Here is a 14,818-nt window from a genome sequence, read left to right as displayed (position 1 = left end):
ACTTAGAAAAAAGGTCCTGCTTTTAAAGTTTTAGTATTTAGCAGCACGTGCTGCTGAGCAGAGAGAGCACAAAACCTATCGATGTGATGCTGGTAAAGGGCTGGCACTACAGGAACTGACCTGCATTGGTGTGGAATGTTTCGAGTATAGTGTTTTGGGCAGTAGGTCCTGTTTGGCTTGCTTCTCAGCTGATGAAACTTTCCAGCTAGTTTGGATATCTAGAGTCTTGTATCTAGACTCTTCTCAGTGAATGTAGATAACTGATACGACTGCTAGAAACAAACTGAAGTTGTCTTACTTGGATTCTTAAGTTGGTGTCTTTTAATTGTATTTTTCATACAAAATCTGTTGCTTCCCACTTATTTCCTACAGGACATAGGCCCTCAAAATTATTTTCTAGTAGGCTAACTGGATAATTCTTGCTTTGAGCAATTTTATTTAATTGTAAAGTATTTGAATTTAAAAATCTGGTTTTCTAAATAGAAAACTTCACTTGAGGCGTTGTCATATTATTACAGTATTGTACACAGCAGCAATTTCACACTGCTTTGCTTATTATACTTCCCTTGTAATCTGAAGCTTATATAGGAAGTTTGATTGTATAAATCAGTTTTGCATCACTCTGTTTCTATAACTGATGTGCTGTCAAACGCTGACAGGAAGGAGGCCTGTGAAGGTAAGTAGTACTTTTACGATGCATCTCAGTCATGATACTAAGGAATAGGTTTTCCCTCTGTAATTGAAGCAATTGGATGAGGGGATTGTAGTCCAAAGTGGAGGCTTGGCTGGGAGTTGTTTCTTTGCATAGCTGATTTTAGAGGCTCATTGACCGTTAGGAAGGTATTTTTAATGGTGTTGTAAACGTATGCAGCCTTTTCAAGAGCTGCCGTTTACTGGAGCTTTACTGATGTGGCCAGTTATGTGTTGAAGGGAAGAAGGGAGAAAGTCCACATTCTTTAAAAGTGTTCTTGAAAATGCCATTTTTAGTACTGTATATTTGCCTGTTAAAATATAGCTCAAGAAAGTCAGGATTAAGACATTCAAAATCGGATTTCTTGCAAAAACCACACATTAAGCAAAGATCTGTTTATTTGTTAGCAGTCCTTGAATAATCAATATAACTTATATTAATTTAAGAGGCATTAAAATTAACTTCACTCTTTCGGGTGAACTGTATGAAGAAAGTGAAGTAGTATATAAAAGTACTGAAAGCAAATAGCCTCCTACAACTGATTAATTGGAGTTGACTGGGAGTAGTATTAAGGAGGTGCTGGCTAAGAAAAGTTTGTTATTTATGTGTGGCATGGAAGTTGCTTTTTCCTGGCTATTGTTTCCATGAATTCTTTACCCTTTGATAATTTTTAGTTTCAGTTAAGATATTAAGATATTAAACTCTGTTTAATATGTGGTGTAAGGAGGGAGGGAACAAACTTTCATTGTTGTGGGATGATATCTCTGTATGTTTATTTAATGAATTGATATGAAAGTACTTTGCAGAGGAGTTGACTGGTTTGAACAACTAAGAACTAATCAAAACCAAAATATTTGTAACCTTCACGTTTCTGGAGCACTTCTGTGGATAACGCTCGTCTGAAGTGAAATCGTGGCTTAACACCCTCTTAAAATGAGCTGACAATTTATTTTGGTTTATTATCAGATTGAACATCTACAGTTATTGTGTTTAAGAATTTAAGATTGGAAGACAAAAGTGCCTCTTCCTTGCTCTTTCTTTTAAAAAATTGTTTACTTTGCACAATTTCTATTAAGTAGGAGGATTTTTCTGATGTCGAGAAACAACAATTTGAATGAAGAAGAAAAATAGCTCAGAGATGTGAGCAGATGTCATGTTTTTCTCCTTCTATCTGCCACCCTAAAAAGGGGGAGGGGGGAAGATGACTAAATAGACTTCAGAAAGACACAGAACACTTACTGCTATATTTTTGCATGAATTTGAATAATGTTCTGAAATGAGGGTTTCTTTAACTGTCATCTTATTTAACCTTCCCTTTCTCTAGCAAGATGCACTTCGGTTTGAACAGGTGGTCTTATTTTGGGTATCAGACTTTCTTCCCGAGCAGTGAGCATGCTTACAGCATGCTGTCTGTTTAAATATTCACGTTTTAATTGTAATTTCCATCTAATCCTTTATGCTTTCTCCCATAATATGCTCATCTAAGAGCTCTCTGTTTCAGCAATAAACTAAGACAGCTAGGAGAGCTCTTAAGAATTACAATCTTGGGGCAAGTTCTTGCATGTAAGCTTTTGTTCATAACTTGGTTGTCAGCACAGCTATTAATGTTAAATGAAATACCTAGCACTTTGTAGTGTCTACAGAAAATTGAAACCTCTCCTTTGTGTCCATAGCATGACCATCAAAACAGAAGCTTTGAATTACACTGCAGTATCTTTGTGATTTCAGCATCTTTCTCCTTATTGATACACTCGTATGTCAAAACAAAATTAGACATACAGGCTGGAAATAGCTCTTTCTATTTCGTTCTGTAACACGTAGTTGATGCAGGAGATGTTCTTAGAATGTTGGGTTGGTTTTTTTTTTTTGAATTACGAGAGCCGTAGAGAAGCCAACTATTTAACCTTTGAAATGGTGTGGAGTTTATTGTGCAGTTAAAGTCCAATATCATTAAGCTTTGTAGTTAATGTTTGCTCTGTTGAGCTGCTTGTTTGCCACCAGTTGAGCGGTGTGTGCTGAACAGCAAAGCTGCCTGTAGGGTAGAGCCGCTCGCTTGTGTGTGTCCACAAATCTCCCAGCTGGGGAAAAAATGTGTCCTCTTGGCACAAGCACTTTGTACCCTTTGACTTTGGACCTTTGTTGCTGTTTGTTGCAAGCTGCTTGTACCATGTTTCTTTAGTGAGTTACTGTATTATCTTTCAGCTTTATGGTGTTTAACAACAAGTTTTTGCTGGTCTTTGAAACTGGAATAGGGTGATGGGGCAGGAAACTCACGATGAGGCCTCTTACGCAGGAAATGCGGTTCCTTGCTTTTCCTTGTCTTTACCATAAAATTATTTCATGTAATGATTCATCTGTAATGATGCACACATCTTCATTTGTAAATTATGGGGCTTGTCTGTTTACTTTTCTTCTGTCTCTTAGAGAGAAGGATACTGGGAGGAATTTTCTTTAACTCACAATACTGATCTTGAGTGGAAATGTACTTTCATTTGTGTGGAATCTAGCAGTACACTAATATGACCACCACCTTCTGTTTGTAATAGCATCTTGAAAATCCTTTCTCTGTCCTCTTAGTCTTAAAGCTTGTTTATTGTCATAATCTGTGTTTTTTCTCAATAAAACTCTTAGGTGTCTGGTTTTCTACATGCTCTCTAATTTAAGGATATTGAGACTTTCGTTAATACTATTTCAACCTTTTAAGCTTGTAAGTGGCTTCCAGATAAAGGTGAAGGGGCTTATTTCAAAGGGGGATTTAAAATGCAAGGACTTGGCTGTGTTACTGAGGTTTTCTGACCATCGAGCAAACCAGTGGAAAGCTGCTGGAACCAAAATCCTCTATGAAGGAGAGGTGAGCAGACAGGCTACTATTGTAAGACCTGTCTCCGGAACTAAACCTGGATCCAAGCCTTGCCTCTTGGAGGTGTGCAAAGAAGGCATGAGGGGCGACGAATGCGAGATACGAGCAGCCTGTTCTAGCTTTGAACTCTGAGTGGGACTTGCAGCAGATGACCTCCACAGGTCCCTTTCAACCTACATTATTCCGGAGACTGAAGTAAAAATACGTCTCCTTATCTATGTCAGACAGTCTTCTAGTCTTTGCTGCTACCTGGAGTATAAAAGCAGTGCCGTTATAAGAATAACTATGCTAGGTTAGTCCAAGGAGACCAGTAGCAGGTCCTCGGGGATACGTGTGAAATGTGGTATACGAAGAATTGCAGGAGTAAAGATAAGACCCGATTGTCAGTAATTTAAGGACAAGATCTTGAATTCTTTTATATTATCCTCCATATTGGTGTGTTGCTGGGGATGAATGATATCGCATTTATAACTGAGAGATGCTACAGCAGCTTTCACGTGTCCCTCATTTCACTTGTGGAATGTAATTGTAATGCCGTGGTAATTCTTTGGACCAGTGCGTATGCTTCTAGGGCCCGTAAACTGTGCTCAGACACTGATTATGCGCCAGAGTGGTTGAATAGATTGCAGCTTCTTGTAATGAATCTTGCTTTCCGATTTGGCAAATTGACTTGGCTTGTGTAAGTTGGATTCCATGACTGTGTTTGATTTGTGAGGTACGCAAGATCTCAGTGTTTCACTTCAGAATACTATCAGTACGAAGTGGGCTTTGTTTTCCTGCTTGCTGTTTTTCTCTTCTGTGTATAGATCAGAAAGCAGAATTAGACTGCTTAAATATCTTTCTTTTTTATTTTTAATTAAAAGGAAAATTTGCAGTCGTGGGTGTCTTCTGTGGAGAATCGGGTTGCTCTTACTGGTTTTCTGAATTTTGTTGTTTTGATATTTTTTTTTCCATTCCTGTAGCAAATTGTTGAACGTTGAGGGTCAACTGATCAATGATATTTGTGCGCAGCTTTCCTCAGTGAATGGTAAATAAAGACACTAGGCCCTATTAAAAATTTATCTTCAGGCAATTTATTTCTAAGAATAATAGGCAGGTAACTCTTCAGGGTAAGTAATTCAGACTATCCAAAGCATGAGGCACCGTGTAGACAGATCAGTATACAGCAGTCTTGCAGGCTGAAATATGTAGCGTACTGGTGCTGGTTGTTTCCCGTTGTGTGCAAATCACTGTTGAATCTTTGTTTCTTGTGGGAGACGAGACATTTTTATAGCTTATTGCTTTTAGCAGTTATACTACTATAAAGTGAGTAGAGTTGTTATCTGAATATTACGGGCTTTTTTTTTTGGTTGCATGTTATGCTGTAAATGTCTTAAAAGCTTGTGGGAGAGGAAAGGATATTGTGATATGTGCATTAAATAAAAGGATGGAATTCAATGCTAATTTAGTTTTTCCCTTTGCCTTACAGAAGAGGAAGATGGTGTTTGGGAGAATGGACTTTCTTACGAATGTCGGACTCTACTTTTCAAAGCCGTTCACAACCTGTTGGAGAGGTGTTTAATGAATCGGAATTTTGTACGCATTGGGAAGTGGTTTGTGAAGCCTTATGAGAAAGATGAAAAACCTATAAACAAAAGGTAGGATATTTTATTTTGCTTTGTTAAGTAGTTTGTGCTAGAATAAACATTTAATTAAGAGCACTGTGTTTATAGTTTGTTTGGGAACCCGGATCTATTATCTTTATTGTTTTTTTTGCCTTTTTGGAGTACTTCAGCACTTCCTTATGATGAAAGGAAGTAATCCTAAAGGGAGCAGACAGTCTCTTCAGTACTGGTACTTATAGACAGACCACAAATAATAGAGTTGGTGGAAAAGAAGCTAGAGTCTTCTAGAAAGGACAAAAAGGATAACTGTGTGAAGAGGTCCCTGGTCTCTGGGCTTGCCAGTGTTAGTGACTGGGAATAATTCTGATTGTAAATGTTAAGAGTCATTCTTTGAACGAGCAGGATCTAGAGAGCTGTTTACAGGCACCACGTGAGGTTTGGATAAATTGCATCTTACGGCAGATATTGAGAAGAGAGTTGGAAATGTCAGCTCCTGGTCAGAAACAAGGTTGTCTGGGAATACTGGTATTGAAAGAATACATGTGGCCTCCACATTGAGGGGGAGGAGGGAGAGAGGAGGATTTTTGATCTAAATTGTAAGGACTTCTTCTCATGGTTCTAACGTGGTTTGACACGGTCTATGTTGCCTAGCAATAAATAATGAAATGAATAAAAACTAGGTTAGCTGGAACAAGTTTAATCGCTGTTCCCAAATCAGCTTTTAAAATCCAAAGTAATTTAAAGCTTAGATGATGGGGGTTTTGTGTATATCGGGGTTGGTTTTTTTTTTCCTATGTGTGTGTGTATGTGTTAAGTCTTGCATGCAGGACATTTTAAGATTAGTGGCTTTGCTTTTTGGGTGTGGAGTTGGTATTGTTGTCATCTTCTGCTATAAATTTAAACTTGAAAGAAAATGAGAGCTGTTCTGGAGCAAAAGAAGCAGAAGCACATGTTTGTGTGTATTTCTATTACTAGTTGTGAAATGCTGCTTTTAATTTATTTATAAACTGGTCCTTTAGTTCTGGGCATCTTTCTCCACCCTGGTCAGGGCAAATATTTCCTCTCTGGGGTGTCCTTGTCCACCCATTTCTTCTGTGTGTTGTTGCTATGAACCGATAGTAAAGAGTTTACTTTTAACTGTTTAGACCAGTATTGTTTTGGCAAAGTCTGAGCTTTTTTCATTTGAGGAACTGGTTTTCCAAATTGCCGTTTGAAACTAGCATTAGTTATCGCATGGCATCTCTTACAGTAATTCTGTAAAGCTCGCTGCAGCAGCTGGAAAAGCTGATGAAAGCTTTTAAAATAAAATAGCAATGTTTGTTTAATTTAGAGACTCTGATTCTTTTTTAAGAAGGTCAGAAGGTCAGCATGCTTGATGAAAATAACCGAAGGAATTGTGTACTTACCCACACAACGGCTTCATCATGAGTAGTCCAGAACTACTGGAAAAATATGGAGAGAGATTAGACAGATCTGTGTGAGACAATTTCACTGTAGAGAAATCAGCGTGTCCTACCAGATAGCTCAATACCACGTGATATTCTGAGTACTGGCTTTATGAAATTAAGTGAGGGGAATGGTTAACAGATGTGCATACTCGTGGCATATTTGGCTCACCCCTTCTAGGACTATCTAGAATTTGGAATATCTCTACTGTCTGGAAAGTTGGGCTGTTCAGAGATATCGGTTCTGGCCTCCGTGGAAGAAACCAAGATCATTGAAATAGGTGTGTTGTGATGCCACCTCTGTAGAGTGTGTCACTGTGATTGAGGAGGCGATGTCAAGTGGAGCGGTTTGAGTGGATTTTGGTCTCTTGTATAAATTGGAATACTCTTCTAGTCAAAAGGGACATTTCTCTCTTATTGAATGTTAAGTGTGACACTGCAGCAAACTCGACATAAAAGGACTTGCAGCCTGCCTAGAAAATCCTCTGAATGTTGCACCTGGGATGCTGATGTTTCTTACCAGTGTGGTAAGAGGTTTAGTTAAAGTCTATATTTTGTTAGTTCTAGGTAGCTCCTGTGTATTTTTCCTTCCTTAGGATCCATTTAATTAACTAGATCTATACTAAATTTATCTTTCTTTGTAGATGTGGCTGACTTAATTAAGAACTAAAACAAGCCACCACCAACTCCTCCTCAAAGTCACTCTTCTGTTCATGATTATGGATGCATGTATCTTAAGAATCAGAACAGTTTTGAAACTATATTTTTGTCTTTTTGTGTTTTTCACCATCTTTCAAGAAGTAGGAATAGTCACAGTCATAATGCTGACCTCAAGCGTGTCGTACTAGCTGCTTGATGTAGGAAGAGTAGAGTCTTTTTCAGAAGACTGTTAGAAATATATGTATCTCCTCTCCAAGTAGTGGTTCTCCTATGCAGAAGTGGCCGCAGGTGAATGTGGCAGGTGTTGCATCTGTCAGAGGGAAAGCCTTTCTGTTCAGGAAGGTTTTGATTACTGCTCTGTATTGCTTGTGTCGATTCAAGGTATATCTCATTCTCAAGGAAGGAGAAAGTTACCTGTGATGGTGTTGGTATATTTTTATCTGTTCTTTCCTTCTTAGAAAACATTGAATAGTGGAAGAAGTGCAGGAAGAAACTGCATGTACCCAAAACCAGGAAGGCTTTGCTCAGCTCTCTGGTATCCCTGCATGAGTGGTGTCTTGCTTCATTTCAGACCTTGTTACTGTTATCTTTAGTACCTACTTCCATCCCTTATTGTTACGTATGCTTTGCTTTATTTGGGACTGTTCTTGCATTAACATTCAGAAGCCTTGAGATAGAATCCATGTGCTTGTATAATTTAGAGGCACTTGATATACTGGGGATGTGAAGTCTGCTACCAGTCTGCTTTAGATTGTGGCTTACGCTGCCTTGCCTGTTGGGGCTTGGCTGGCTGCTCTGTAGACTTGTTCTCTCTGATTTCAATCAGGTTGGTTGTTCTTGCTGGCAATCTTTAGTTCCGGAGACTTTGATTAGAAGCTGAGTAGTTGGTGCTGTTGACTGTGGAGGTAACTTTTAAACATGTGCTTTCTGCAGCTCTGGTTAAGTGATATGCAGGACCTCAGTCCTACTTCTTCACTTTTTCTTTGAAGGATGGGCTACTAGAACCGTTGCTTTCATTTGAAGCTGATCTCATCTGGATTATTCTGAGTTCTGTTTGAAAGCCTGTGGTTCCAGAATGTGGGGTTTTGCGTTCTCTGGTTTCCCAACAGTAGAAGTCAGGCGTATTTAGCTTTTTGTGTGTCTGTGCTAGTGCAGCAGAGGTAAGGCTGTGCTTTCTAATTGGTGTTTGGCTGTGGTGACAGATCCTCAGGCACTCACAGCTTCCTTTGTTGCTCTTGTTATTTCTTCTCCTTGTTTAAGGTTATATTAAAAAAGAGTCCATTTCATCATTGTGTTGCATATATTTTAATTTTGAAAGGACATTCCTTAATGTTTGTAAGCTGATGCCATTGGGGCATGTGAATAGATGAGCAAGAAAGTAAGAATTAGGTAGTTTTAAGTGTTCACTGTTTAATTATGTCTAATGATATGACTCCTAACACAAACAAACAAACAAACTTGCTTGAGCTGAGCTCATCTTATTGTATGATACCTCTTAAAAACTTTTGCTATGGAAAAAGCACAAACCTCAGATGTTTGTGTTACGCAGTCGCATGGCGCAGGTTGACAAGGTTGCAGGTAATAACGATGACCTGCGCTTCCCACCCCATGCTTCTCCTCAGTCTAAAACCAGCACTGAGACAAGTGAGACAGTCATGTATTTAGTGATATTTGATCTGTTAGAAGAAGTCACAATTACCATGCCCGAGGAGACTGTCTGAGGTTTTCAAGTATGCTGGTTCCACTTCTGTTTTTAGATAGGGCAGGAATGGAGTAGCTCACTCCCTAAAGCGTGTGCGGTGTGCTTTTTATTGTTGCTCATTTCTAAGTCGGTGACTTGGTTTTTAGGAATGGATGATGGGGGTCAGCAGAAGAGTCCTATAAAAGACTAAAGAAAAGGGTTTGCTGGTAGTCTTAGCTATAACCAAACAGGAAAAAAAAAAAATCATTGCCTTACTATTTGTCACAACCTTTTTCAATCGCTTGAAGCAGGCAGGTTACAGAAGCTCAATAATGTGGTTTCAATGACTGCATATTAAATTACAACATTTGACAAATAGGAATGTCTTTGTCTTTTCTCTGTTACAACTTATTGTGTTGTTATTGCTGTGTTCAGAAATATGGTTGTGGATGCTTTATTCAAAAATCCACTCTATAAATGTATGAGATGGATCCAGCAGATCACAATCTCCAGCTGCCTGTCGACCTGGTTAGACTGCTCAAATAACAGCCCTTGGATGAGACTTCCTCTTGCCAGCTGGATGGTAAAATATAGTGTAGACCTGGAATAAATATATTTAGGAAACCTGTCAGATTAAAAGCTGTTTTTGATAGAATTCCTTAATTGAAATTAAATCTGCCATTCATAATGAAACAAAATTATGAAGTGCTTATGTGGATGATATCCCCTGTAGTTATTAGCAAAACTTCAACTGGCTAAACTTTAACACGATTGAAATACCAGTAAGCAAATAACCGGAGTAATCTGGTTTTTGTGGGTGGATCCCATAGACAACTGAAAATCTAGAATACTGGAAGCTACTATGTTACTTTCATGGTTGCCTTTTGTCTGACAAGTTCACTTAAAAACCGAAACACACACACACAAAATTACCACACTCAAAACAGTCAAACAAAAAATACCCACCCAAAACCAAAAACCAACTTGGAAAATCATAAGTGATAAGCTTATCAGAGCTTACAAAATGAAACTTGTTGCACAGGTTTCACAGGTAATGCTGTTTGGCTGCCTGGATACTGGATTTTATAATGCCAGTCCACTGTTCTTTTATTTTTTTAAATGAAAATCCTATTTTATCTACCTGATGTAAATAATAAGCATGTGACTTCATGGGAAGCGACTGCTGAAAAATATTCTAGATGCAGGATTTTTAATAAGCCTTCGTACATTTGGTTATCTTGATTTGAAGGTGTGCTTATCATAGTTCTGAATGTATTTATTTTTCTTTCTCTACCTCGTCTTGCTGGGAGGAAGAGGTAAAACTAGCCACAATGGATGGGACTCCTGAGTTTTGGAGCAAGTGTATTGGCAACTCTGCAGTCTTGAATGGCCATGGCAGGAGTGGGGATACTTTTTTCATTTGGACCATGGAAATTATCTTGCTGCCTACTTCGGAGATGTTTGTATTGATAACGTAACACCATGAATAAGATCAGCTGTTGCCTATTTGGTCTTCACTGCCCTTAAGACAAAGGGATGCTGTGCTTTTGGTCCTGAGCCCACATTTCTGCCTTATCCCCCTGTTTGGCTGCCTTTGTCATATTTCCCATGGGTCCTCTTTCCATAGGAATGGAGTAGTTTGCTTCTTGCTCCCTGTAGAATGATGCTGTGAATTATTATTAAGGAACCGAATGTGGAGATTTCTGAGTGCTAAAGCTCAAAGCTCTTCATTTGTGAGAGTTAATTATGCAAGAAAACCATGCAGCCACAAGTTTTGCATTCATTTCTGTATCTTAAATTTGAAACCTTAGTAGCTGAAACTACATGGCTCTTCCCTAATACTATTGGAATATTTTCTGTTAAGTCGGCTCAGCTTTTTTTGGTCTAAATTTCCTCCCTGTGTTAATCTTTAAATCAAACAATGTCAACATTTTTATACTACAGCTCTAATGAGCCTGTGCTGGCATCGTGCACCGGCAGGAGAGCAGGTGATGTTTTTCCTTTTACTGTAGACAGCTGGAATTGAGAGCTGCTGTAAGTAGGACAGTGCAGGATAAACAGCAGGAGCTGAGAGCATTGATCACATGATTGTCTCTTTGGAATATTGGGTTGCTACAGAGACTACAAGCAGACAAATTTAGCACTTTACATCACAAAGCAGTTTTCTCTTATTTGGCTGAAGTTACAGTGGTAATTGGTTCATCAGGAAAAATGAAAAACTGATGTGGCTCTTGTGTGTTAGCTTTCAACAATAAATTTATGCTCTTGATCACTGAACAATAAGATAATACAAAAATCATACAGATACTTCAGATTTTGTTAAATAAAAATGTTATAATGCATTTAAATTTTGAACTTTGAAAAAATCTGGCTTAACAAATGTTTGTAAATGTTTCAGGATGGGAAAGAGCAATACACTGAAAGCTGTTACGCTGTTTTTGAAATAGCGTCTAGCTATTATCTGTTTTCCAAATATGTTCTGGATTCTTATTCTTTATAGCACATGTATATATTTCATTGTGAAAGCTCAAGTTCAGATAATTGTGATTTGCATCCTCAATAATTAAAGGATGCTAAAATATAAGATGGCAGGTTTATTAGTCTCATTTAAGTTCTGAAATACAGGAACGTAAGCAAACTCTTTTTGTATTATCGCTTGTAATTGTTGTGTCTGGACAAATATTTACTTTTTTGTGTGTATATAAACTTCTAGATGCATTCTGAAAAATTTCAGCTTTGCTTCTGTGTAAGATGTCATCATACTATGGCTTTACTAGTCTACAAAAATAAAATCCTTTGTTTCAGCCTTGTTTTTATTGGGATGAAGCAAAGCTCATTAATAGTGAAGTTAATTTAAAAATGTGGAAGTCTTTCAGGTGAATATGATTTATTCTGGAATACAGGTCACTTGCTACATTTGTTTTAGCGCAGGATCTTGGCTGTGGAATAAATATTTTTAACTTGCAGGTCTAACTAAAATCAAAACATTCTCTGCTGTGTGGAAAATATTTTGGAGAGCCTTTTGACAGTAGTCATTATTGATGTGCTTTGAACTGGAAGGTTTTTTTTCTACTTTGCTATTAGCTATGTTTTTTGCTTTGTGTTATCATCAAAATCAGCTTTCTGCTATATTTACCTTTATGACCATAGGGAGTTAATCTGAGATGCTGCTGTTCCCATCTTTTTGTCAGTAGTTAGAGAAGCAACTGTATTTTGAGGTCTTATTACTTCGTGTTAGGATACAGAATATGTAACTTGCTAGAAAATGTAGATGTGGATTTGTTTGGATTTCTTTGAGCTTTCACATTAAGGATATTAATGCCACTGTGTCTGCTTGAAGTGCAGACCTTCTGATGGGGCTGATCCAAACCCTGATGTTCGAGGGGAACTTGTAGCCACGGGCAGGAAAGGCATGTTTGTGACTTGATTAATGATGATTCAAACTCTTATCGTAGATAGTAGTACTGCAATGTAATGAGGATGTATGATAGCATATTCTGAGAAAACTAGGAACTGATTTCTCTTCTCCTCCGTTTCCTTCAGCCCCCAGCACTTCACAAACAAAACCAAGGAAAGCTCTTGAAGTATTTAATAATTGAAACAATGTGTGTAGTTGCCTTGTGTTGTGTTTTTCTTCTCTTTTTCTTTCTCTCTTAATTTCTAAAAACAAGAAAATTCCAATGTTTTTCCTGATAGTTATGTTTGGTGCTGTGTTAATATAACAATCTGATTTTAGTGTGTTACTTATTTCATATTTTGCTTATTGCAGCAAATGCCTGCTTAATTTCCTGCTCCTTTCTAGTCTGAATTAAAGTTATGGAGTTTAGTAATTCAGGACGATGGGTGGTGAGTGGAAATTGAAGATGCTGTGTTTGAAACAAGACTGACTGTTGAAGCAGTATGGGTGTGAAGGTGGCTGCAGAGGAAGCTTCTCTTCGTTAGTGCATTGCAGCGTTCTGGCTATACCTGGAAGATGTATATAGTCACAGGGAGCTATTCTCAACCAGTACTTACAAAGGAAAGGTAGACGGTGGGTTGCCTTGTGGGAGCTGCTTCTGCCTTTCTTCCGTTAGCTCGGGAAGCCTTGAGTGGCTTGGCAGCTCCTCTCTTTCTTCTCCTTGACGAAAAGCCTTAGAGGGTTGCCTGACAAAGCACAATGAGTGTGGTGTAATGTATGGTAGAGCAGAGGACGATGTAGTGCCTGTGGAGCACGTGGTCAGGTATGTAACTCCTCAAGAATTACTCTTTGGCAGTCACGTTTTGTTTTCTATCCTGTGCTGGTTGCTATAGTGTTGTGTCTCTAGCTGGTTAAAGGAAAAAGAAAAAAACGGCAAATAACTGAATACAAAAGGTCTTTAGGGCCTCTTGGTGTGTCACCTTAACCCTTGTTTCTATTTAAATCTGTATTTCCAGAAGAAGCTACTTAATTATAAGACTATCTTCTCCAGCCCAAGAATTTACTGTAGAAGGCAATTGTCACCTCTTCAAAAGGAGCTTCTTTGATACTTGGAATTTATTTAAATGACTTACCAAAATGGTCTGTAGTGAAGAATAACTATTTGGAGGTGCTTCTGTTTGGGCAGCGGTGATGCATCGGTTGTGAACTCTCAGCTCTGTTGCTGCTGTTGATAATTGTTGTCAGCCAGTCATGATATATTGATTCTTGGGCAAAATGCCCCGAGGGCTTCTGGGGGCTGGCCAAGATGTACCAATTTTTGGCAAATGTTTTGTAACAGTCTGAAATAATGATGCATATTAATTAGAGACTTAAAATTGTAGCTGATGTGTTTGTGTTCTTAAACAAGGTGTGTTCTACCCCACTGGAAGGGAGACGATAGAATGCTAATTGTGACAGCCATTAGTTCTGGGACAGTAATTTTGCTTTGCGACGTCCATTTTCCTTATCTAGGAAATGGCAGGAGAAAGTATGTAATTTATAAGGGTATAGTAAGTGTTTTGATAGGGTTAGCGACGCTTTAACTTTGTAAGCTACTCTTGGTTCAACTCAGAAGTAATTTACAAAGACAAGCTGGGAAAACACGAGACAGTAATTATATTAAAAACAAAACAAAAAAACCCCAAAAAACCTCCACCCAAAACAAAACCAGCCAAACAAAAAACCAAAACAAAGCACCCCCTCCGAGCCCCATTCTGTTTCAGCTGAAACATTTGGATGCTGGTTTGAATTTGGTGTTGAATGTGCTGTAGGGTTTTTAGTTGGAGGCTTCCTTGCTGCTTCTGCTGGTGTTCCGTCTCCTGCCTTGCAGCCCTAGTTCTGATTTGAAGCATACAATCTAGGGAAGTGTGGATTAGTGAGGTTTGAATACAGCTAATGTTTATGAAGCGCTTGGAAGATATAAAGCTTTACGTAAGTACTAATGTGAAGGCAAAACCCGGACAAAATTACCTTTCTGTCGAGGAGGTATTGCTGATGCAGATGTAGAAACTTCATGTATATGTAAATTTTAGTGTGCTTTCCCCGCCTACCTTTCAGTTTCTCTTACAAAGGTGGAAGTGGAAATTGTATAGGAGTTGTCCACATCAATATCTGCTTCTTTTCACCATCATCCTTTGTCTCTAAAACAAAACATCTGTGTTTTGTATGACTGTAGAGTGAAGGAGGAGCATGGGGGAATCAAAATGCTTTATATACTAATGTATTTTAATGGACCATAAGGACTGAAGGTTGCTTGAAACAGCATTACTTCCAAAGACACAGTGTTTTTTTTGTTTCTTTCTTTTTTTTTTTTTTCCATTTCCTTTCAGTATTGGAACTTATTCTCTCTAAATTCTGGCGTGTTCACATCAAAATTAATAAAGAATGCTTGTTTTGAAGACCCTTCATAACTTCTTTATTCAGAAATCATTTGGAAACTG

The 14,818-nt window shown here is 38.3% G+C and overlaps 1 protein-coding gene across 1 annotated transcript in view; it reads left to right on the top strand.

Moving 5' to 3' along the window:
* MED13 (mediator complex subunit 13) overlaps positions 1-14,818 on the top strand; it is a 53,885-nt gene that overhangs the window by 7,092 nt on the left and 31,975 nt on the right. The window contains exon 3 of the mRNA XM_009567371.2: positions 5,020-5,188. Within this exon, the coding sequence (XP_009565666.2) occupies positions 5,020-5,188 (169 nt within the window). The remainder of the gene's footprint in view (positions 1-5,019; positions 5,189-14,818) is intronic.

The sequence above is a fragment of the Cuculus canorus genome, chromosome 20 (genome assembly GCF_017976375.1).
Source record: "Cuculus canorus isolate bCucCan1 chromosome 20, bCucCan1.pri, whole genome shotgun sequence".
Taxonomy (NCBI): domain Eukaryota; kingdom Metazoa; phylum Chordata; class Aves; order Cuculiformes; family Cuculidae; genus Cuculus; species Cuculus canorus.
The sequence above is the reverse complement of the archived record's forward strand: the minus strand, read 5'-3'. Positions and strand labels throughout refer to the sequence as shown.